At 33.2% G+C, this 27,413-nt stretch overlaps 1 protein-coding gene across 1 annotated transcript in view; it reads right to left on the bottom strand.

Moving 5' to 3' along the window:
• Positions 1-9,616: 9,616 nt before the first annotated feature.
• Positions 9,617-27,413, bottom strand: part of LOC124368272 (helicase domino-like) — a 57,115-nt gene continuing 39,318 nt past the window's right edge. The window contains exons 25-27 of the mRNA XM_046825546.1: positions 22,437-22,472; positions 11,927-12,086; positions 9,617-9,942 (exon numbers count right to left, since the gene is read on the bottom strand). Of these exons, the coding sequence (XP_046681502.1) occupies positions 9,617-9,942; positions 11,927-12,086; positions 22,437-22,472 (522 nt within the window). The remainder of the gene's footprint in view (positions 9,943-11,926; positions 12,087-22,436; positions 22,473-27,413) is intronic.

The following is a 27,413-nucleotide window of genomic DNA, read 5'->3' as shown; positions in this document are numbered from 1 at the left end:
AGAACTCAGATAACAGGTACGTTATCAGGCTGCTATCAGTCCCGGCCGCAGATAATATTCAAGTAAACAGATTATCCAGACACAGCACACAAACTGAATATTAAAACATTAGGAACTTAACCACTTATCAATATACCCCCTAAAATCATGTTATTTGTCATTTGCACCCCATAGTACTATATATATTTTTTGTTCAGGAGGGTGAGCAGAATACGTTGGTAACGTCAAATTCGTGATTTGCCGCCCCGGCGTTTAATCTTACTGGTACGGTCAGTTGTTTTTAATATACTGTAATTTATTTTGTCCTCGATAAGGAAAACTCGTCCAAAAATAGTGGCTTCTTGATAAGTACCTAAACAACATAAGTTTCACAGATAAAATAGTAGAGAAACAACATAAAACTCGTATTTATTGATAGTTTGGAACCTATTGAATACAGCCGTCGGATTATTTGGCCAAAATAATCTTGTACTATATAAAATATTATCGAAATACGAAACGTCAAAATTGGCGACGCTGGCACTTTATGCACTTTTCGTACCGTCAAAATTAGCGACGCTGTGGCACTCAAAGGGTTAAGTATATTTCGTATTTCCTGTTATTAATGTTTTTATGCTGCTATGATTTCATTATTTATGAGATTTTCCAACTTCCAGTTCTAATTGTTTGTTTGATCATTAGAGCTTATTTATTATTTACAAGATTACAACCATGTGTAAGTTACAGTATTAGTCAGTTAAATTTAAAATATAATTGTGTTTATGGCTATTGATAGGTGTTAATATGATTTATAAACGCTTATTCGATATTAAGTATCATGATTGATTGCAATCCATATAAAAAAATCCTGTCCCCTTATCATACTCTACCCAATTAATTTTTAGGTATTTATTTACAATACCGTGACCATGAAAAATGGACTTTTTTTCATGGGTTGGGCATTTATAGCCAAGTGTTATTATCACAGGTGCATATAAACTGGGGGGAAAGTATATCATTGTATTATATTGATGCCTTTCGGGCATTATTGCATTAAAGATGGAAAATAACCGACAAAATTTTGTCGAACAACACTTGAAGGGTTAAGGATCAGGGGCATCACGTGATCTGGGATTCGACTTTTGCAAGCTCGAGTTAATTTTTTTTCTAAAAGAGCAAGCAGTGCGCAGCACTGCGCAGCGGGCAGGCATCGTTGACAGGATTAACGTCATCATTTCAGTAAAATTGCCAGAGGTACTGTCAAAAACAGAGTTTTCAGAGGATTTCAAAAAATCGTAACTCCTTTGATTTTCGTTGCCGACGAATTTTTTCTTCACTATTGTTTTCAGGAAAAATTGTAGTTTTCAGGAAAAAAAAATGAACGTACCTTTCCATGGTCACGATTTTGTAAATTGATACCAATTTTTAATATCAATTAATAAAACTCAGTGAGCTTATCATTAGATTGCTATTCTTAAAGATTAACCTGAAAATTCAAACTTCTGCTTTATAAAATTGGAAACATATCCTTCCTACTCATTAAAAAAAAAGTAACATTACCTTTCGTATGAGCTCTCATAAGTCCACAACCACAACCGCACATAGTGCTAGGTGTAGAAAGTTGCATATATTACTAGAAAGATCACTCCTATTACACATGTGCCATAGAGTCCTAGCAAATTGCCTTTTGGCTGTTCCAGTCCCTACATTTTGATGAAGTAGACTCGTTAAACATCTTAGGGACGAGGTTTTTAAAACACTTTTCACCAAACTATTCATATTATTGTATAAAAATATGAATTAAAGCTTAAAACTTCAACCGAAAGCAAGACCCCTAGTATGATAAAAATACTAAAGCAAATACCGGATGCCCATGAACACAGCAAGCTGAAGTGGGCCTAGAGTAGAAGGCTAGCAATAAAAAAGTCGAAAAGCCGCCTACCTGGGGGCAAATCGGCTCATGATGATGCAATACAATAACAAGTTAACCAACGTAACAACAAACAAAAATTAACGAATATATACATATATATAATACAGTATATTTTATTTGTCAACTACCTTACGTTTAACGTGCATACTAAAGTACAAAGTACTTGGATTAAAAGTTTAAAACAAACTAAGCCTAAAAGGAATTAATTCTTAAATGAAATCACCTATCAATAAATCAATTCCAAGTCACAAAAACAACTCAGCCAAAATGATTTTTCAAGATCAGCTAAGCCTCCCGGAAAATAGCACAAGGAGCAATGCTTGATTGTGTGCTCCATTGTCTGAGAACCCAATCCTCAATCACACCTGATCAAGGGTAATTCCCCAATTTGAAATCGGTTCAGAAGGACCCAATTATTTATAGGAAGGTAGGTACCACCTATTCTAGTCATTGTATTAAAAATTAAAAAAAATGTTCCGTTCTTCGAACAAAACACATAAGACAGCCCAGTAAGTATTTAGTGAAAACCCTTATAAAATAAACTAGGATGCCTGAACGTAAGGGGGATTTACAGATCGTACGGGAGTTTCGGCCTGAGGCAGGTTCTGCAAGATGGGCAAGTTAGAAGTAGAAATGAATTCCTAAAAATCTCTAAGGAATACAATCTGTAAAATGCTTTTCGAGATGAGCTATATTACTCAGTACTAGAATCCAATCAAGATAAAATGCCTTGTGAGCGTTACTTATCGATTTCATGACCCTATTCAGCTGTACATCGACCCTTTACTGTAGTAATTTGTATGTATGTATGTATGTGTAATGGTAGCACATTCACCCGGCAAGTGAGAGATCCGGGTTCGAGTCCCGGTGGAGTAAGTACTTTTTGCGATTCAATGTTTATTGGAATTAAATAAGGCTATTGTCATTTATACAACTTTAATGTATGTATATATATATATATATATATATATATATATATATATATATATATATATATATATATATATAAATTTTTCCAAATTGTCTCAAGGCTACTCTGACCGTTCTGATTTATATGAAGGTGGTCTCATTTAATTGCAAACTATAGGCCGATATACTTGATACCTGAACTAGCTAAGGTGCATGAAACTGTTAAGAAAAATCAGATGGTATGATCAGATGGTATGTTATTAAAAACACCCAACACGATTTCAGAGAGAGGAGAAGTCAACTTTGACTGTATGGAAGCTTGTTTCTGATATTTTTTATACATATGAGAAAGGGCGATCTTTGTTACTAATCTTTACGGACATAGCAAGGCCATCAAGTCTGTTCGTCGATCATGAAATCCTACTTGAAAAACTGAGATATATATAGAGCCTATGGACCGGACTTGCAGTTGTTTGTTTCCTACCTTTAAGATAAGGATAAGGATAAGGACTACCTTTCTACAGATAGTCTCAATAAGACGAGCCTCGTCTTCGCCTCTTTCAGTGAATTATTGGTTCCCTATGGCTCGGTCATCGTACTGTGCTATTCATCATAGCAATACATGACATCGTCTGCTGAATGATATCCTACTTTTCGCCGAAGACACTACCATCTGTTCAAAAGGCTAAACGCCAAAAATTAGAGCGATAATGGCAAAATAGATATTCTTTCTCAGGGCTAGGTGATTGCTTCAGACTAATACACTGAGCATAAGATCTGGTAAAAACACAGATTGTATGATTTGTGATATGTGCCTATGCAAGCTACCGAACGTTGAGGCAGTTAAGCTTTTAGGCTTTCATTTGGAGTCAAGGCTACTGTGGAATTAAGATTAAAGATGTTTATTAAGCTATTAGGTACAATGTACAATACGCCAAGTCATAGATATTACTTAAAGTAAGATCACACCGTGCAGGTCACACCATGCAGTCAAAGAACAAGCACAATTTTAAAACTGTACCTTGATTACCCTGTCTTAGGTTAGGTTACACAAAGTCATCGTGTCGGTACCAGTCGCAACAAATCCATTGTATGAATAAAATGGGTTATCAGTAAGCCAATTTAAAATAATTCTTCGAAATTTTTGTTTGGATTGAAAAAGTACATTAGGAGGTAAATTACTATAAAATTTGATACCCGTAACAGGAAAACACTTCATGCTTTTATCAAGCCTATACCTGGGGTAAAAATATTAGCATTATTCCTAGTTGATAACTGTGAACACCACTATTAGTTGGTAATTCATCACAATTCTCATTTATTTCTACAATACACTAATACACACACACACACACACACACACACACACACACACACACATATATACATATATATATAATATATATATATATATATATATATATATATATATATATATATATATATATATATATATATATATATATTAACAACAGCCAGAACTTGATTTTGTACAAAGAGAGATTTGCAGTGATCCTTATAGCCTGAATTGGAAATTAACCCCATAACCTTCTTCTGCAAAAGAAAAAAAATTACTGACGTTACATACATGGCCCCATAACCTAATATCATAATAGACATGGCTCTGAAAAAAAAAAAACAAAGAAAGCTTGTATTAAGTAACAGGATGGCATTTAAAATGTAAGTCTTCTCAACAAATACAGCACCCTATTTAATTTTGTGCAGATATGGTTTACATGGTCATCCCATATTAGTTTAGAGTCTAAGACAAACCCAAGAAGCTCAACGGAATCGTAAGGTGGACAGTCCTTGGTTAAGCTAAATATAATTTCCTGCTTTTTAGTTTCATTCAAAGCTAGCCTATTACCCTTGAACCAGAGTGAGGCGACTTTAAACAAATCATGTTCTGCACATTGAGCCAATTGTGGATATCTATGACAAGAGAACAACGTGGTGTCGTCAAAAAGAACACCTTGCCAGAGAGACTGCAATAAAGGTATGCATTGCAATTGCAAGCAGTGAGGACCCAACACAGAGCCCTGCGGGACTCCATATTTGACAATTTTCGGATTAGGAAACGCCGTTCCAGCTAACAACCTTTGTCAAGTTTTTCGTTGAGTATGACATTATCGTTGATAATTTCTTTAATTAAATTAATGAGTTTGTCAACGGTTGTATTCAGAGTAACAAAACTACAAGTAATATGAGTAACTAGCTGTAAAAATATTCAACTAACTGCCCGATGTGGAGAAATTATTGGATGATTCACAGTACAAATTCAAAATTAAGACGTAAATTGAGATAACATTTGACTTATTAAAGGTGATTGTTGATAGAGACTTTAGTGGCCTTCTTTAGCCACTGTAATTATTATATCAGCCTTAAACAATGTATTTATTATTTCACTGTTATTATCAACTTATTTTATGTAAGAAACATATTGTATTGACGCAATCCTTCCTGCACCTTAGGCCAACGATCAAGTGATCAGGTAAGCGATATGCAACGTCAGATAATGCCGCTTCTAAGTATAACTGCATTAATTGCTGAGCAGGGCAATGTCTACAATAAATTTACATTTAATTTATTCTTTGTTACGCAATTTTATAAGATAAAATATTACTATTTAAAAAAGATAAGTCGTGCATGTATCTAGGACCTAGGTGGTCATTATCTATGGGCAATTCTTTAATAATAGTGTGTAAATTATCAGCAACATAGAAAGTAGAATAATAAGCGGAGGGTTGCTATGTTAACTATTGTTTTAAAGTTTACCCAATGAATTTGGTCTCATTGAACAGATTATGTACTTCTATAGTAGACAGAGTTTTAAAACTGTGCTATGTGAGTTCTTACTCGCTGAATGTACAACTACATTTATACATAAATTTTAAGTAATAAGTACACAATTATTGGTTCCTTCCAAGTATAATTACATCACACATCTCAGTATATTGTTATTTGTTATACATTTTTGTTCATACTCTGTTATACGTTGGTCAATAACATCTTGCTCGGTACGAGAATGTGCGAGAAGGTTCGACCGGCTTCGACTTTAGCAGAAAGGTGACAATTTGTTTGCAAACAGCTGATTGAAAACAAACAACGCAAAAGGCATCAGTCCACTGCACATCTATCCTACCTAGGGTCGGCCATTAGAAGAATCTAAAGTTTGTGAATTTGGCATTTGTGTTATTGTTGGTTGCGAGATTTATTTTATGTTAATTTGCTTCCTTTGATACGAAAATGGAGTTGATGAACAGGCGTATAGTCTATTCTAAACAAGATCCTGATTACTGCACTCAAGCAGACGCATTTTGTAGTTGCAATAATAACAGAAACGGTCCAGTAGTTTGTGACTGTGGAGAAGACATTGAAGGTAAGTAAAACGTTTTATAACAATATTGTTCGTTTGAAATTTAAGTATAGAAGCACAATAACAATTTGTGAAATTATGAATTTAAAAATTTTGTTGAGTTTTTACGAGTCCATCTCTATTTCAAAGACTTTCTTCCTATTGAAACTTAGGATATTGATTTTTACACTAGAAATTAAGATAGGCTTTGTCATCTGTCAATGATAATGCCCTCTTTACTAATCTTGTCATAAAATAACACCAAGGCATTTAAAATAACTAAACATAAGTAAATAAACATTTCTCTGCATTTTTAAATATTTATAGACCTAGCTTATAGTCACTTTCTATTCAGTAACTTCTGAGTCTATAACTGCCTGTTGTTAAATTGATTAAAATTTTAAATGTTTTAGTGCTAAAATGATTTGTTATTTAATTACATAGCAACTACAGTTTTACAAATGGCCTTATGAAGCTGCACCTCTTGATCAACATAAGCATTATGAATAAGGAATGTATCTATGATGTATACAATCAACCCTAGAAGTAGCAGTCGGAATATCTCTGGGTAGCAGGTTGAGTTTTGCCTTCGTGCAGATGTTCACTAAATCTTTTCATGTATTGCACATAGCATGCTAAACCCTATATTGTTGTATATTTTTGGAATCTTTATATTCCATAGATGTTGAATATGGCACAAAAATGGTTTTTTTAACACTTAGAGTGCTAATCCCGTAATTTTACGGAACGGCGAAACTTCCGAAGAATGCTAATCCCGTAGTTTTACCGTGGTTGTCATTTCAATTGGTATTATATTACATTGTCCGTATTTAAACGGGTTTTGCCTACTCTACAATGTTATTTGGGTTTTTAGTAACACAATTCACCGCTAGAAAGCGTCAGATGTATTGTATGAGCTTAATGACAAAGCAACTTCGGTCGCGTTGTTTACGTGCCGCTAACGTGACGTTCGTTGCAGCCGGCAGTCGATGTCGCAATCATGGCTTCTCGCAGCTTGAACGACGTTGCGATCAGTGATGTATTAGATTAAGATAATTTTATTGGAGTAGATAGTATTTTTGACGATTCTTGACATTGATCCTGATTTAATGGAAGAAGATTAGACGCATACTTCAGGTAAGAATAAGTAAGTCTATTTATCATATAAACATCAGTCTAAAAGTTTGGTTATGTTATTGTTTTTCGTGAATCAAACTATAATTTGTATTATAATAAATTAACTTTATACAACTAATATTTTATTCTTATGAATAAAATAAAAAATGTATTCATATTTTACATAGTGCATAGTACTATATTACATAGTATATTACATAGTATATTATTATGTTTACAGATGCTGAAAACAGTGCTGACAGCGAAAGTGATGCCGACGCATCAATATGACGGCATAGTTTTTTGTCAAAAAACTACAAAACATAAAAACATGATTTTGTATTATTCAAAGGACAGTTTTATATTGTAAATGGGTCATTGTAAATAATTGTATGTATGCTTAGTTTAGTAAGTTAGATAAAAAAACTGTCTCAAAAAATAATTTTTTTTCCAAAAATATATGTTTTTAAAAAACATTTTTTTATGTGTAGTTTTTAAAAAAACCCACAAAAAATCTCACGTTAAAAGAAAGACGAAAGTAAGCTGAATTAAGGTATGTAAGTATTTTTTTCTCATACCTTAAATACTTTTTTTTTAAATAAATTTTTGAAAACCACCAAAAACGCCCAGCATTCTACAGAGTTACATGTCATTTAGGGCCAGCACTCAAAGTGTTTAATAGACAACAAAGAAAAAAAATCATGTTTTTCATATGTCAAAATCAGGTGGCTATAAAAATAGTAAAACATTTCTAATTCCCAAAATGGAAGTTCTGAAATTAATAATTGTTTATATAGAAACAATGTGGTTTTTTAATATTCATATTAACTTAGTATTTTTGCTAAGTTAATATTATATAAAAAACAAAAAAAAACCAAAATGGGGGGGGGGGGTGGGGGGGGGGGGGGGTGGGGGGGGGGGGGGGTGGGGGGGGGGGGGGGTGGGGGGGGGGGGGGGTGGGGGGGGGGGGGGGTGGGGGGAAAATATCAAATTCTTATGAGAGGGCTGAATCAGAAAATATAAATTCAAAATTGTGTCAATGGAAAGACAATTATGTAACCTGTTGCTATAAAAAACGTAAATAAAATCATGGGTGGATTGCCGCCGCGCGGGCCGGGGGGACCGTAATCAGGATTCTCAAAAAAAGATAACGATAACAGCGATCAAACAAATAACCGATCGCAGTTCTGCGTAGTTTCTGTTAACTCCTACTACATCGTTTTTATAACGATTCTAATTCATTGATAAAAAAGTTTAAGCGTTGGGGGCATATAACCGGGCAATCTGACGCCCATTTACAATTGATAATTTGTTGTTAAGTTTTGTAATTTTGTTAATTAAAAAAGTTGTTTTTTTCGTGTGTGTCATGTTTTTGTTTCTATAAAATTTATATTTTTGTGTTCTTCATACTGGTCGTGGTTTGTATACAACCCAAATTACCTATTTAATTTTTTTTCTTAATTTTTAATTCTTTGTTAATAAGTTTTTAAATTACTTTTTAATGCAACTAAAAGTTTACCAACTGATACAAGGGCATTTCATAAGAAAAAAAAAAAAAATAAAATATTAGGGGTAAATAAATCATCAATATCTGTTTCAAAAATAAAAAAGTTATGGTATGTATACATTTTGAGAAAAGCTTTGCAAAACTGCTGAAAATAGAGCCCTTGGCGTCTATCTTCTGGGTAGTACTTTTTGGAAATATAGGCTCGGCGTGCAGAAGAGGGACATAGTCTGGAAGCATTTACAAAATAAGAATAGGCCTATGTTCATCTAGGGACCTTAGGAATGCCAATGTAAAATTTAAGTACAATCCGTTGAATAATTTATATGTGAAAGCAAAACAAACAAACAAAGGCACTTTCGCGTTTATAATACTATTAGGATATTTTATGTCAAAATATCTGTGGTTTTATTTTTGGTTTTCACTGCCCAAGAGGAAAAACTTAAATTCTGGGCTACAAAAAAAGTTAAAAATAACACTTTTAATAATGTTGTATTTATATATTCTTTAAGAGTATCAATTAAGTTATATGTAGAAGAAATAATGTTTTGATTTTGTTAGAAAATAAAGTTAACCATTTTGCCCAGTTTTAAGTTTTTTATATAAATTGCTAACTCTCTGTCATAAACCTTTTTTTTAATTAAAGTTACAAATTAAAGTTAAGAAACATTTCAAACTTTGCTGAAAAGATTTTTTTCCGAATTTGAAGTTTATGTTTACAAATATTACAGCTGTACCTTTGAACCTCATAAAATTAATGTATATAAGATATATATGTATAAGATAGTTGGTATATAAACAAATTTAAACTCATAAACAATTACAATAGGGATTCCAAACAAATAGGTAATGTCTGTATGGGACAAACCTGCAATATCGCCCAGTCCTCGTGGATGAGCCACTCTGGCACATGTTCTGGTTCTGGTACCGGTTTGACAGGCTGTACCGGCTTAGTGGTGAGTCCGAGGGGGCTGGAAGGCACGGAGAGAGTAGGCCGAGTGCCAGTACCACCCCTGTACTTGTGAAGCCGCAGATCATGCCTCATCTTGACCAGAGCTGGAGACGGTCGGTCGAACAGCGAGCGTGGGGCGTGCATCATCGTGATCTCTTCCCTGTGCTGGCTTCGTATCTTGACTGGGTGACGGCCTACCAACAGCACCACACTTACGTTTAGTGTTGCAGAAAATAATGTTTAAAATACATGTATGAAATTAATAAAGAACCCCAGGAGGTCTCACTTTTAAGTTGTTTATAACTGTAAAAAGACCTTATTCTGGGTATAGCAAAATCCAAAGTGTTGCTTACATCTGGACACCCCAGATAGGGGTTTTGCAAGCCTAAACATGAGGAAGTACTGTCTCTCTACCTGCTTTGACTATAGTCAGGTCCACATTCACCGTGAAATACAGTGTGGCCATAAGCGATTTTATCCAAATGATAGTTCCCGTGGTACTAGTTTTTTTGGGATTTTATTAACAGCTCTTGATCATCGTTTACTTTTTCTAAAAGTGCACCAAGTGTTGGAGGTGTATTGCTGACAAAAAAGAGTGCATTATTTTCAGAATACAACCAACAAAAAACTTATCACATTTCACTTTTCTACTGATTTTATATTCTATTTTACATGGTGTTTTTCTTGATATTCCCAATGATTTCTTCTTTTCAAAATTGATAAACTGAATGCACACTGGTTAAAGTTGCTTTATTAGTTTTTTCACTCAAAACAACTCATTTTATTTGGGAAAAGATTTTTGATACTGTTTTACGGTCACCACTTTTTATATGTTTTCTTGCAGCTCTTGACGCCATAACACACAAAACTACAGTTAAATGAGAAACGTTTTAATAAGACACTGAGAAGTAAAAGAATTAAGATAACACTATGCAATTTAGGTCATAAACACAAGCTTATGCCAAATAGAGAGTACAAAGCACGTCCACTAAAATCCTTCACTCCCACCAAACTAATGAATACTTAAACTTTTAACTTTGTTTAAAAGCTCATTTTATCCGCAGCCATAATATGTTATTGTTGTGTTAGGCCGAGGTAATTCTAATAACCAGATCTAAGATAAGATGACAGATTCTTTCCTGTCCTGCCTCTACATTGTTTAGAACCATGACATCTTGCAATTAAGATTAAATGTACTCGGAGACAATCAGTGGAAAAACAGTATAAAATAAACCATATCTGTACTTATATTAGCACGTGCAAAAACTAGAATATTTTTACTGTCACTGTAATAAAAAGTGTCTCTTACACAATATCATAACAAATTCATACTATTTTAATATTTCAGTATTTAATCATCAATTTGGTGTACACATATTGTTTCATAATACATTATATGATCATTTCACACCCATATAGGTAGGGTAGAGTAAAATGTATTTAAGCGCTTTCGTGCAGGTCACGACAACAGTTGACGCAACCCACATGACACTAGGCGTGATGTTCCCAGTAAAGGTAGTAACATAAGTATGTCCCATTAGATCTGTACTGCACGGTGAAAATGGAACAGACTATAGAACAGGCTGCAATAGAGCTAGATTTCCTTTCTTTGAAGGTGACATGACATGTATTGACATGTATAATATATTCACACCGCTATCCCCCCTCATGGTAAACATAACATGAGATCCCAACAGGATGTGGCCCTTACCCATTTTGAATATTCTATCATTCTGATAGTAATGCAAAGGCCCTTCGAGGACTAAGTTCAATAAGTGTTTTATTAGCTTCTTGTCCTCAGTGAAAAACTATCAATAAGAAGGATAGATTTCCTATCTCTGTGACTTGAAATTGTCAATGTTATAAACCTGTGCAGGGATTTTATAAGTTATTTATAAAATACAATATTAGAAGATACGAGAACAACGCTACAAATGGGTTGTGGCAGTTGACATCCAGTCATGGTGGTAGTGAAAATTTTAAGCATAACATAGCAAAATATTATTTTTGCCAATCCATTATTTAAACTGCATTAAAAAAAATATATATATATATATATATATATATATATATATATATATGAAAACTTATGAGTATGTTTTTGAAGACTTTAAACATGTTTACTACTGAGAAAATAAATATACTGAAAAGAGTTTAGACAAATGATGTGTATCTGACCTTCACTAGTGGACTCGACTCGAGAGCGTTTTCGGTCCTTCTTGACATAGACAGGCGGCAGTTGGGCCTCAGACATGGTGGTGGGCTCGTAGAGGAAACACATGGCATGATCGATGTACACATCGCTGTCATCCACTGGTGGCGTGGGGGGGCACCACATCTATGACACCACATCACTTGTTACTTAACGTCATTCACTGGTATTTCAGGTCAACCACTTAGATGTAAACCATTCTTCCAATTATTGAATCTCCCTATTTTAAGGCATCCTTGGACCATTTTTGGTACTGCACTTTCGAAAATTATTGAATAATAAGAGGTTTATTTAATTAAAAACACATCGTTTTAATACTAATTAAAAAAGGAATGTTTACATAGTAAATAACCTTTGTGGAAATTGTACTGTGACATTACAAATATATGTCCCACAATCATCATATGTTTTGTTTATACTGTCCTGTGTACTGCATCAGCTTCATGCCCAATAACTAGACAGCCAGTTCACACAACTGTTATTTCATCAATCAAAGCATTTCTGATTTATTCATTTGAGTCGATTGTTATTTATATATCTTGCATATTTATTTAATTGACCCGCGATGACAGGTATACGTAAGAGTACACATATACGTGCAGAATGATTCCAAAATACAGTTCCAACTTCGAGAAATAGTTAAATGTGTTAAAATAAATAAAAAGATCCTAAAAATGCAAATACTTTGTTTCTGCCCATCAATTTATTTGTGTTTTTATGTTAGTGTTTTTTTTTTCTTTCAAGAAACCTTTACAGCTCAATCATTGTAAAATGTAATACACCTCACTGAATAAATGAGTTATGTCTTTTCATTAGAAAAATAATACTGATATAACAAGAAATGTCCCAATCTCCGAATCTTACAAAAACTGTTGAATCTGTATGAATTTCCCACTTTTTTACATTATAAACTGATGTTTCATCACGTGTCTCATAGGTGGCGCACAGCAACTGTTCATAAATCATAGATTATATTAACTTTGTGATTTCTCTCCAAAAACTTAAAAGGTTGCATTAGGAAAATTGAAAGTATTATCACAAAAATCCAGTTCATCAAATTTAAGTCTTGGTGAATATAAACTTAGTTTTTTATCAGTGAAAATTGAGAATATTTCTGTTACATCCATTACAAAAAAACATGAATAGATAATTTTAGTTGATTTATCACTGGTCAGAAAAACCTGACATCTGGTAAAAGTAAAAGGAGAGCCTTGGCACCCTTAATAATGATTTTAATTGTTTTTCATTTCAATTAACTTAGAGATTAATTAGGTGCATGCAAAGTGACAAAATTCAACTAACTGTTATGGAATGTATTTTGCAAATTATTAGAAAATTATGTGTACAATTTCGGCATAGTTAATAATAATCTAGAATATGATAAAATTTCAGATAGTTTTTTAAACATTTTCTTATAAATCTTCTACAAATTTAAGAGGATTGTTCCTGGTATGAATGAAATTCACATGTTTTCAGACAATTGTGCTGCTCAGTTAAAGAGCAAGTATATATACCCAGTGTCTGTCATTCAAAAAAAAGATTTTTATGTTAATTTGAACTGGAATTTCAAATTAGTTGAATATGTGGCTCTAGAAACAGAATAGTATGGAGGCAAGTACAAGGAAGGGCAAGTGGTAATAATAACTGTTCAAAACTTCTAAACAATAGCACAGGAAAATGTATATTTCTCTAGCTTATATTCAGACCCATGAAAAGGAACTCAACGAACAATGGATGAACTTCCTGAAATTACAGAAATCCCACCCATGTATATGATAAAAACAGCAGTTCCTTAAGTGTGTCATCTGAAGGTTTGATGATAAAAGTAGGTAACTTTGAAATATTCAAAATTGATGAATAACAAATCCAAAGTCTTACTGATCTTAGCAGAGAATATGAAGGAGAAGACAGTTTCCAACGAGTCAAGCAAGTCGGATACTCAAATGTGTACACAGACTCATCTGATGGTAAAGAAATAAACCATGGACTTAAGAATGAAATGAGTACTGGTTTCGATACATATACACCACAAAACATTTCCTAAAAAATATGTTTGGCGAAAAGTTTACGCTCCAAAGGGCAAGTATGTTGCAATAAACTAAAGTAGGGTGGGGAAATTTATGTTTAGTTTTTTTAAAGTTATGAAGAGATTGGGAAGCTGTTTTTTTATGGGGATGACAAGATTGTTTGTATTTTTAGAGAACACTTTGCATATTCTTAAAAACCTAAAATAAACTTAAATTGTGGGACGTTTGGTAGAGTTTGGTACAACTTTGACAGCAACATCAATGTCTTGAACAATGAACTAAAGAAACTGATAAAAGTAAACCATAGTTATATATAGTTTTATAAAGTGAATGATTTTAATTTTTTGTTTTATATATTACATTTAATTAGGGAGTAAATAACAATTAAAAATTAGGACATGGTTTAAAAAATTACACGTTTATAGTCTACTAATCTTCAGCTATAAATACTGTAGAATACAGATTACAATAAGAAATACAATATACACTGGAAAACTATAAAATGTTATTTATGCAATTTACAAATCTGTACCCAAGAGGTAAAGAATACCATATCGAAAAACTGTTATTTTTCACGAGAGCATTTTTTTACAATTAGCAATTAATTTTCATAACACTTATAAAGTATTAGGAATTTCATTAAAGAATTTTTCCAGATTGTTTTTTGTAACTCGTATTATATAAAATTACTATTTCGAATGCCATAAATAAGGCATTCTCAAAAGTCTTAAAAAAAATAATTTTTTGAAATAAGTGCAATATGATATGATGAGGACACAGTGTTGTTTACTTCTAAGCAATCTAGGAGATAAAAAATAAAAAATATTCTGCAGAAGTGATTTAACAATACAACAACATTAACTAATACTCTTGTTAGTTTCATAAGTTCACTATAGAAGTTAACAGAAAGTTCGTGTTATATCCACTAAATTGCTTAACAGTAGGCAACACTATGTCCTTATAGTGTTATTTACCTTCCTGCTACATATTTTCGCTATTAATAATGACTGATCTTAGGGTTCTATACCACTACATTGAGTGACAAATGAATGAGGGCGGTTTAATAAGTCTGGTAAATTTGTATGAATGGGAAATTTTCAGAACCTGCACTGTTGTTGGTAAGCCTATATATTTCCACAGATATTACAGCAATTTTCGAATGGCAACTGTTATTAGTTCATTGTTGGTCGCCAGCTGAAGTGGTAACTGCAAAGTTAGTTACCTACGATGGAGATAAACAAATTTTGCATGGTCATTAAACATTTTCATTTGATGGCTTGGGCAGCTGCACAGATCAAATTCGAGTTGGATAAAGTCCATATGGGTTCAGTACCAACATTGAAGACCATTTACTTTTGGATCAATGAGTTTAAAAGTTGTCGGAGAAGCACGGAAGATGAAGTACGCTCCGGTCGGCCTGTTGAAGTCACCACACAGGAAACTATCGATAAGATAATGGAAGATCGAAGATTAAAAGTTCGTGTGATAACTAACATTGTAGGCATCTCAACTAAACGAGTGCATCACATCATCCAGTAAAGTCTGGCCATGAACAACCTCTGTGCACGATGGGTGATGTGCCTGCTCACTTTGAACCAAATAGGGAAACAAAAGAAAATTTCTTCTCAGAATCTAACACTTCTCAGACGCAATCCACAGGACTTTTTGCACAGATTCATAATCGTAAATGAAACTTGGATCCACCATTACACTCCAGAAACTAAACAATAGACTTGGTGGGAGAGTGCACCAAAGAAGGCGAAGACTGTTTTGTCAGTTTGAAAGGTGACGGCCACTGTTTTTTGGGATTCCCAGGGTATAATCCGGATAGAATTTTTTGGAAAAAGGCAGATCCATAACTGGGCCCTATTATGCTGCTTTGCTGGATTGTTTGAAACAGGAACTCATTGAAAAAGTCCAAGATTGACATGGAAGAAGGTACTGTTTCACAAGGAAAAGATCCAGCCCACACAGCAGCTATCGTAATAGCAAAAGTGCTCGACTTGGGATTAAAATTGTTTCCTCATTCAACCTATTCACCAGACTTGACTCCAAGTAATTTCTTATTCCCAAATTTTAAAAATTTGGCTTGGTGGGAAGAAATTTTCATTGAATGAGGAAGTTTCCACCGCTATGACAGACTATTTTGCAGAGTTTGACAAAGCCTACTTTTGCTGATGGGTTGAAAAACTTGGAAACTCACTGTTGGATCAAGTGGATACCCTTGCACGGAGACTATGTCGAGAAATAAATGAGTTTTTGCCTTTAAACAATATTTTATTTTATTTTTACCACACTTAATAAACCACCCTCTTACATCATGGACATATTGTTAACTCAATTTCATAAAAATATGAATATGGTGTTGTTTACCTCCGGATTACAGAAATATGCATCAATGAATTATTATTGTGAAATTTCAGTCTAATGAATTTTATTGCAAAGGCATACAATCATATAAGCCGTCAAAATCTACCAAAAAAGCTCCAAAAACAAAAATAAAGCAGAAATACAAAATACTATATTGCCTGATACTTCAACAACTACGTCCACTATTGACAACTTACCGTTAACTGGGCAAAGTGTGCAGTTAAACTTATAATGCTAGAGGAACTTGGGGAAGGAAATTTACATTTGCATGCAGTAGGTTTCTTTTTGGCCTGCACTCTTTTCCTCCGGGTTTTCTGGGAGGACAATATTGAAAAAAAGAAGGAACAATTGAGACAGGATTACAAAAATGTGACATGTTAGTAAAAAAAAAACAGTATATTTTGGATCATTCTATTTTTATTATTTAGCCATAGATCATTTTCATGACAGGAATCAGTTTAAAATACCTCACAAGTATTTTTGTGTGTATCAAGTCCAATTCCTGTACATGAGTTAGTTCAGTATTAAATGATGTTTTAAGGCAAATCAATATAAATGCAACGAGATTTTTTAGTATAGTTATTTCATAATAAATTGTAACATTTTTTTGAAAATGTTTAAACATTTTCATTATACCTTAACAGTTTTTGCCATGATGATTAAATATGTTTTATAGTTTATTAGTGTACAGAACAGTTTATTACAATCATAATTAAACAATATTGATGAAAATTGAGTCATAGATAAATAAAATATACATTTTTAATTTAAACACTGCAAATTTGTTAATTTGGCCTTAGGAGATACCCTGTGTCAGAAGGAAATATTTCCTGGGATCGAAAGGGTTAAAGAATGGATGCAGTTGTCTATGTTGTATTAAACCATCCTAACTGGCATTCACAGGATATTATCCAGATATTTCAAACTTCACCAGATAGTTCGTTTAGTCATAATATATAAAAGAATGTTTTATAATGTATGGCCGCACAAGGGGGGTACTGAACACAAACTAGAATAGCACTGCCTAGTCAGGACTTGCGTTGTAAGTTTCCCAAGGCGTGTATAGTGCTGTCATAGTCAGTTCAGTGTTGTCTATGTCAATTAACCTGGGTTGTTCTATAGTGATTATTTTAGCTAGTGCTGTTTTGTTTCTCTTCATTTTTTTTTTATGGCGTGTTGCTGTGGACTCTAGTTAAAGTGGACTATGTGCAGTGAAATTTTACGTCTCAATCAGTAAAAGATGCTCTAAGACAGTTTTTAGTGTTGAAACAGCTTACAAAAATTACTCAATGAGAAACTGAAGAGAACAGTATTTTCCTCTTATAAAAATGGTGACAAGTCGACTGTTGATAAACCTTGTTCTGATTGACTACAAACTACCTATACAGACAAAAATGTTGAGAAAATTCAAGAATCTTTGTTCACAGATCGTCGGAGGATCACAAGAACAATTGTCAACACTGCACAAGAGTGTTCATCGAAAAAGATCCAATTTGAGGAAGACCTAGCTGTATGATGTTTTATTACTTTCACGTATGAAGAGGAGTTTGAAATTACTCAGATGTGACAACACTGATGATGTCAAGGAAAAAAGAAACAAGGGAGAAGCTGTTGGTTTTAAAGGGATACAGTAGATTTGCAAAAAATGTAATACTGTACACAGCTTTAAAAAAATAATTCTGGTTCCTTTGCACCTTTCTTAGTATTTTCTCTGCCTGTCCATGTTTTTTAAACACATAAAATGAGTTCCTATTCGCATAAAATGATTTTATGAATTTAAGGTAGGAGATTCAACTTGTCACAGATGTTAGTTGTAATAATGTTTAAAAGTAAAAAAGGTACAGCCAAATATAATTTCCTGTTTTTAAATCTTGGATGAAAAATATATTTTTAACTAATAAATAACAAACTAATTATGTATATGTATTTAAATGTGAAAGCAAATCTACATAAAATGTATCACCTCAGTTATTTTTTATCACAATCTAACAAAAGTGATATCAATATTTTTGCTTTATGTTGGATTACTTTTTTATACTTTCTTGATATTCTTTATGTGTAATGTCTTTTTCTACAAAATTTGAGATCAATTTTTAAAATGGACAACATTTTGAAAGTGTAGGTAATATCTTTTGTAATTTTTACTAATCAGACTCAACAATGCTGAGTTTTGAATACAAAACTGATGTACCATAAAAAATATTTTTTACAAAAATAAGCAGTGTATAGTTATGGTATTTGTTATTTTTACTTAACAAATTATCAGAATGCAGTTTGGTTAGTTCATTACACAATACCATGTAAAAGAACAATTAATAAGGATAGTTCATAATCATTTTTTAAATTTTGCCTTTATGAAGAACTTTTGTTGAAACAGTTTTTGACCAGCTACAGTAAAGTAAAATAGTGATTCTTCTGAAGAACTTTAAATGAAACAATCCAATAATTTTCTAGTTTTAACTCATGAGGCCTTTTATTTTTTTTTTATCATCAATTTATCAATCAAGAAATAATGTAACAACATGTTGGTTTGCACCAACTTCACATTGATTTTATGCTTTATTAAAATTCACCAGCTACATTTTTTTAAATGATAAGTATCTCTGTTTGATTGTTTAATTCATTAAGAACACAAAGATAACATATTTTTGGGATTATTATTTTAACTGTTGGTTTAATATTGTGTTAAAACAAACATGACATCATATAGATTCTAGTAGGAGGTTTGTGATAATAATTGTAGTAAAAAATATTTAGATTAAAGATAGTTTTTTATAAAACTACATGCAATTTTAGTAACAATTATGGTCTGCTTCTTTTGTAGGTATATACCCACATTACTGTAAAATTTGACACATATTTAATTAACTAGCTTCAATTTTAAACAAACTTTCAAACATTGTTTTTTACATGTTCATTTAGTTTACGTTTTGGAGAACTACTGTTTACTTCTCAGGAGTCACCATTTTAATATACAGGGTGTTTCAGACCACACAGTTGAAAAACTTGCAAAAACAGTTGAATGGCATGCCCTTTGAAAGCTTATCTTGTACTTTTTTCAACATGTAAAATGGAAATTCATAATTTTCAATATAAAAGTACCACAGTAAAAATAAAAGACTCAGAACGTTTTCGAAACATCTCTATTACTCAGACAAGACAAGATATTTTGAAAGTATTTATAGCAAATTATTGAGCATTTAAAGAATTTTAAAATTATGTGCTACATGATGTATCTTGCTATTTGAAATTTTCGAGATTCGAACCTGTGACTCTCATCTTCGGGCACATCCTGTATTTTGAATGTGATAAACAGTTTTCTTACGTTCTCCGTTTCACATTTATCAGGGTTACAGTCTATTGCATCACTCTATTTTGAACAGGTTCATCCACAAGAGATTGCGGTCAGTTGGTTTGAAACACGCTGTATAGAGAGTTATTACATTTTACACCATAACTAATGAGACTTTTCTGTATTAATGTAAACTTTAGGAATCAATGTGTTGCCCTCCATATAATTGATCAATCCATATTAAATAACTTTAAAATAACTATATTGCTGTCTAGTAAAACCAAAGTTTTCGATTTTCAGAGAAGAATTTTAAAGAAAATTATCAAGATTTGTTATGCTTGCATGATTAAATAAAATATATATTTTTAATTATTATTAGTAAATAGTAAATATCTGTTCCCATTATCATAGTGATTCGGATTTGACTAAAAACTAAACTAAACTCTTATTGTTGTATTAACGATTCTGACAGTAAAATAGTGTGTCAATTTTGATAATTCATACTTCTATAATGTTTAATATTGTACTACATTATTCTAGTCATTTAAATGTATTGCTGTGTTCAATAGGTTTCAAACTATACCATGGACACAATACTCCAGAATAAGGTTATACGAACTTTTGGAGTCCAGTCATTATCAGTCACCCATTTAAAAATACAGTCACTCAACCAAAACTTTTTATAAATTGTTTTATACATGATTACAGTAGGGAAATCGTACTGTCTAACTGGTAAATGTTTTTTGTGAGTGTTACAGCAGTGATCTACAAATCAATATGGTATTGTAGCAATTATTTATTCTGACAGCTGACATTTTTATTCCAATAACGTATTTGTATATGTATTGAATGTATTTTTTTGTAGTCTCATATTATAGCTAAAAATGTCTAAAAGAATAATGTATGTAACAGAATTTACGGCAAACATAAAATTAGATAAAAACATAGATACAATGTTTGTTTTATTAATGCTTTGGGCTCCAAGCACCTAGTGGAATTTTGCTGCTAAAATAATCAGGGCTAAAACACTAAAATTTGCATTTAAAACGTCATACTTCATTTTAAAATTCAAGGTAAAATCATAATTGTGTTTTGTATTTCTTAGCATGAATGGCTTTGTTCAATACAGATTCCAAAATAAATAATCATTAAAGAAAAACATCGTAAATATCATATGTAGAGTAACAAAGTTTTCAGATTTTTTCTAATTCAGGTTTAGAGAAATATATCTATAATAAATATTTTAGACACAACATGTAATTTTATTCTGAGGTAAATGTACTTGCTAACATTATCACAAAGTTTAAAAGGTACAGTATGAAAGATGAAAGTTTACTACACTTAGGTTATTTGGTCTGCAAGACTTTGTGTAACTGATTTTGTAGAAACTATGAACTGAAAAAAGTAACAAACATCATTTTACTAACTTTTAGAAACATAAAATATGTAATTTGGATAATGAAATTGCTTGGTGGGAAAAACAAAAGTGTTTAAAATGTTTGATTAATTGGACATTGGTTCTTCTTGCTACAAAAAGGAAACAATATGGCACTCTGATATAAATTGGATTAAAAACCATCTGGTAAAAGGATTAAAAATTACATTAATTTCAACATATTTATTTTGTTTTTTACAAATGTAAAAATTTGAAACATTTTTTCAATGAAATTAAATAGAAAATGTCAATATTCATAGATAGTTATTTTACATTTGTGTTGTTTTAAACCCTTGCAATTTTAAATAAAATGTTGCTTTCGATAGCATTTCTATGTTGTAATTTTCTTTGTACTAAAACAATAGCACAATAATTTGAAATTTGGTTAGTTTATAGTTTATGTGATTAAGGGCCTTTTATATAATAATAATCAAAAGATCTCTTAAAATTATTATACATTTTACAATAATAAGTGATAAAAACTTGATAAAAACTGTTTATATTGACTTGAAAAGTTAAATACATCAAGAGTGAATGCCAGTTCGATAGCTAGCCCTTGCTTCTTACCATATAACATTTTTATTTTGTCTTGTAAAACTGTAACAGTAATATGAAGTTATTAAATATTGTAATTCCTACAGAAATTCAATAAACATTGTAGTAAGTTACATTCAATCGAAATCACAATCAAAAAAGTGTTAAATCTGACAGAGGATGTTTCCTACAATGTGACAAATATGTTCATCAATGTCTGTTAACTTACATTATTACATTGCTGGTTTATTGTAGTAAATATCTTGAAAAAAATATTTTTTTATTTTGGTATGCACATTTAGAGTAAATAAATAAATAGTATAGAGGGACAACTCTTAATTAAGTTGTTCAGGAATAAAGTTGTGTGACTAGACAAATATAAGTAGGCACACATTAATAAGGAAAAGTATTTTCAGAAGATTCACCAAATTAAAATGCTTTTTAGGCATTTCACACCACTGGCAAAATGTATTTTCACTACCAAATACAAAACTATGTTTGTATTCTGTGGTATAAAACATGTACTGCAAGATATCATGAAAATAAGTTTTAATTTATGGTATGTCTATACAAATAAAGTTTTTAGTGTGTTCAACATTTTCAACAAAATAATTTTAAGATTTAATTTTAAAATTTGTTCAAAGTTACGCTGAAAAATCTTCTGAATTTTGTGTAAAAAAAACTCCAATACTAATTTGACGAAAGAAAACAGTGTATAAGCAGTACTGGTTTATTACAATAAAATATAAACAAGAAATAATAAACACTCATTAACATTTAAGCTTTCGTGCAGATGATTTATGCGGGGTGGTACTTACAGGCATTTGTTCACGAGCGTTCTGCGAGACCCAAATCTGCAACAGACAAGAATGTCACAACTTCACATAACCATTATGGTTGAATGTACTGATGATTGTATTGCATGATTTATAGCAAGGAGTGAAGTTCTCCGCCTTGCCAAGTACTCGTACCAGCAACAGGGAAATTCCCCTTGTGATGGTCTATTATTGGAGACCATTCATCCTAGCAGAATTGCCAGTTTTGGAAGATAAAATTAATCTTTTTCACATGAAGAGATTATGTCCACTAAGATTCCCTCACATTTACTTCCAACTTCATGAAGTTACAAGTACACAGAGGAATGCAGTTCCAGCATATGTTGCAATTTTTTTATTCAACCTCTTTTTGGTTGATTCTCTGACTATTACAGCAGGACAATTTTCACTAATAAGAAGAAAAACTTTGTTTTTAGTCAGTTAATCGATTCTGACTCATCAGCTTTAAAGAATATCAGCCCATAAGATGGACGGACAGTGGTTGCTCTGAAATAAGTCTTAAGTGGTATCATGATGGACACAGTCAGTCAGTCTTACATTGCATCCTTGAACGCCGGTCACTTTGCACACTGCTAATGTTTTGGTACAGTTAAAGAGTACCAAATAAGTTTAGGGAGTGCATGAAAAGCCTCTAAGAGCAAAATTCAGTGTTGTTAAAAGATGGTCCACATGCCTGACCACACCAGTCTCACTGCTAAAACTAGCGGTGGAAACAATATTTCAAAAAATCTCATGAAAGAATGAATTTTGTTTATGAACCATGAAAACTGTTGCCATTTATGTTCAGATTCTGGACCCCGTACTGTTGGTCTTATTGTGGAGTCAGAGTAGAGAGTAGATATTGTGATATCGCCAAATAAACATAACTGTCAGTTAATATTTAGGGACCTTTTCCTGTTCATAAGTTCCAGATGATGCCTTTGACTAAACACCTTATCCAAAATTTTAATCTGTTTTGAGATATTTCCACTGAGGTTGTAGAAAAATTACTCACTCTTTTGAAAATCATGCTGGCACAACAGCATTCTACAAGTATTTGCAATCTACCCAAAGCTTTTAACTGCGTCTCTCAAATATAATCTGAATATGAAGTTCTGAACAAAACTGAATATGTAAAATTTGTCAGTAATGTCAACAAAAAGTGGAACTGTGACAAGAGCTGACTGTGATTCTGCTTCGATAGAACAAGCTGCCAGGGTCTGCCCCTAGCTATGCTGAGCTTCTAGAGAAGTTCCCTACGAAAGAGGACATGAAAACTGAAATTAATAATGCAATAGAATTTCACATATGGAAACTCTTCAATCAAACAACCACTGTCGAACCAAGACTTGCCAATGTCGAAGCTAAAATAAGATCTTTAGAGGAATCCATGGAAGCTGGTTCTTCAACACCAACTGAGAATGTCTTTGAAGAGATTAATAAAAGATCAAGAGATCAAAAAATGTGATAATTTTTAATATTTCTGAATCATGTAACCCAGATAATAATCACAAGACTCATTACAGATCAAAGATCGATATGATCTTCTCTGCATCAGGTAGTGTTGTCGGTGAGTATACAACTTTCGCATTGAGAACAAGCCACACCCCATCAAGCTAATTCTACGGAACAAAGAACAAGTCCTTGCTCTTTTCTCTCAGAGGTGAATATCTCCAGTGACAAAACCCCACATGAGATTGCCTACTTGAAGAAGCTAAGGGAGGAACTGAGAACTCAAATGGAAGCAGGAGAGTCTGAACTTACCATCAAATATTTAAATTGAACCCCCAAAATTTTTAGTCGAAAAAAAAAACTAGCTATATTCAACGGTCACAATTCATTGAGAATTCTTTATCAGAATGTTAACAGCCTCAAAAGCAAGTTGAGCGATCTAAATATTTCTTTAGGTATTTGTAACGCTGACATTGTTGTACTTACAGAGACTAACATGACTCCTGACATATGTAATTCTAAACTTCACTTTCTTAACCACAGAATTTTCAGATGTGATAGAAATCTCACTACCAGTGTCAAGCAGAGAGGTGGAGATGTCCTTGTGGCCGTGAAGAATGGTATCTTGGTTCAAGTGGTTGGAGTGGATTCAGTCTCTGAGTGTGTTATTGTATCTTAGATCTCAACCACCACTTATTATTGCTTGCGTTTATATACCCCATAAAAGGCCTGGCAAAATTTATTATGATCTTAATGCAGTAGTGGAAGAAGCAGTAACCACACAGAGTGCTCCTACTGACTTGATTCTTTTGGATGACTTTAATGTTCCACAGATTGATTGGAGAGAGGCTGATCCTTTGTTCCCTACACAGCAGTCTCAAATTGTTCAGCGACTGACTGTTGGATTGAATCTTACACAATTTAATCACATTATTAATCACAGAAATGTTCTTCTGGACTTGGTATTCTCAAACATAAGTCTCAATTTGATAACTGACTCTGTGCCCTTATTACCTACTGATGTCCATCATCCAGCTTTATCAATCACAGCCCCATTAGGCTCCACAGTATCTCTTATTAAGTGGTATCCATTATTCCTGATTTTCATAGGTGTAACCTGAAGCGGACACTTGCTTATCTGCAGCCAATAGACTTTATGAGCGACATTACAGGTGGCGATGTTAATGAGATGTTTGAGGCTTTGTGCAAAAAGATCCGATCCTCTAATTTGAAATTCACCCCTATTAAGAAACTAGGGGCTTCGAGGTTCCCATGCTGGTTTTCCCATGAGTTGAAACAGCTCACTGTCGCAAAGAAAGTACTTCACAGGAATCACAAAGAGTCTTGGACGAGACTTATGCATATGCTAAGTTCTCCTGAGCTAGAACACAATGAGTACCTTTCATATGTCGAGAAGGTTGCTGGCACCAATCCCAAAATCCTTTGGAGTTTTTTCAAGAATTTACAGAGACAGAGCCTTGTGTCCTCCACCCTGAAGTTAGATCATCGTGTTACTTCAGACCCAAACGTATATGTGTGAAATTTTCTCATCATTCTTCTATTCAGTGTTTGCCACTCCTACTGATCCATTGTCCCTGCTGGAAGGACCTAATAATCATAGTATATCTTCTTGCCAAATCACAGCCAAAGAAGTCCAACAAGTCCTCAGTTGCCTGGATCCTAACAAAGACTGTGGACCGGACAATATTCCACCGAGCATGTTAAAGCACAGTAGATTTCTCATTTCTGAGCCATTGGCCATACTCATTAACATGTCATTATGTACTGGAACCTTTCCAGATGCACTTAAACTGGATCACGTGGTGCCAATTTACAAATGTGGTTCAAAGGAAGATGTGTAAAATTATAGACCGGTTGTTATTTTGTCTGTTTTGGCTAAGACCTTAGAGAAGCTTGTTTTGCTGAGGATCTCACCTCTTATCAAGAACATAATTTCACCAAAGCAGCATGGTTTCTGTCCAGGTAAGTCCACTGCCACGAACCTGGTTTCTTTACAAAATGTGATAGTCAGCTCTTTTGTTGAACGCTCACAAACCGATATTATACATCTGTATTTCTAAAAGGCTTTCTAAAGAGTTAGCCACAACTAACTCCTTATGAAACTAAATGCATATGGTATCCTGAGAAAGCTTCATGACTTCATAGTTCCGGAGCTATCTATCGGATCACAAACTCATCATCAGGTTTGCCAGATCTTTCTAAGAAGAGTTCTGTTGTGCCGCAGGGATCGAATTTGGGTCCAGTACTACTCTGCTTCTTTATTAACGACATTGCATCTTAAATCAAGACTGACATCCCCCTTTGTAAAGACAACAAAGATTTTTACACCAATTTCCAGCATTACTGACTGTAGGAACCTACAGTATAGCTTGTTTGCAATAGAAACTTGGTGTGACTTCAATAATATGTCCCTAAACTTGGAAAAGAGTATAAGCGTTGCCTTTAATAGAATAACATTTCTGATTGTTTTTCGTTACTGCCTCCAGGAACCAGTACTCAATCGATCAACTTCTGGTTGTGACTTGGGTGTGATTTTGACCCAGGATCTAAGTATGGCTCATCATGTGGACAATATTTGTACTAAGGCATACAGAGCATTTGGGCTTCTTAACTCGAACCTCACGCTACATGGGCAACCCTTGGACTCTGAAGACTGTTTTGTGTTTTTGTGGGACCGTATCTAGACTATTGTTCAGTGGCGTGGTCACCACATCAGGCCACTTCAATAAAGAAGATTGAGCATGTACAGAAAAAATTCCTCCATTCTGTTGGTCTTCAAATGGGTTTTTATTTTTGAGGTTCCTCCCATTGAGCTTCAGGCCGTTCTGAACATGAGCATGCTGGAACATAGACACTGTAAATGACACCACTTTCTTATTCAAGATCATCAACAATCACATTGATGCTCCAGAGTTATTCAAGTCACAATGTTATCCGCTGCTCTGGTCAAACAGTCTCAAGAACCTTTTGCTCACCACCATAACCTTACAAACTACAAGGCATTCAGTACAATGGAGAGGATCCAGAAGATGGGAAACGTACCATCTCCTGATGTTTGGCTTCTTCTAACTTGATCTACCTGCCTTAAGATCTATAATGTTCCATCGATCAAAAAGAACAGACTTTCAAATAATTTACACAGGTTGTTGCCAAACAAACAGAAATGAAAGTTCAAACTGCCTCACTTGATCTCACTATTTATTGTTGTTTTTCCAATCAGCTTGCGTAATAATTGTTTAGCATTAGCTCTTCTTTCTTAGCATGTTATTACTTGTTGATCTTGTTCATTGTTTTGCTAATTAGTCTAATCTCTCAAACCTAATGTCATTACTTTGCACGTTGCAACTTGTATTCATAGCACATCATCTTTTATTAATTTGTAGACTTTCAAATAATTTACACAGGTTGTTGCCAAACAAACAGAAATGAAAGTTCAAACTGCCTCACTTGATCTCACTATTTATTGTTGTTTTTCCAATCAGCTTGCGTAATAATTGTTTAGCATTA

The sequence above is a fragment of the Homalodisca vitripennis genome, chromosome 8 (genome assembly GCF_021130785.1).
Source record: "Homalodisca vitripennis isolate AUS2020 chromosome 8, UT_GWSS_2.1, whole genome shotgun sequence".
NCBI lineage: Eukaryota > Metazoa > Arthropoda > Insecta > Hemiptera > Cicadellidae > Homalodisca > Homalodisca vitripennis.
The sequence above is the reverse complement of the archived record's forward strand: the minus strand, read 5'-3'. Positions and strand labels throughout refer to the sequence as shown.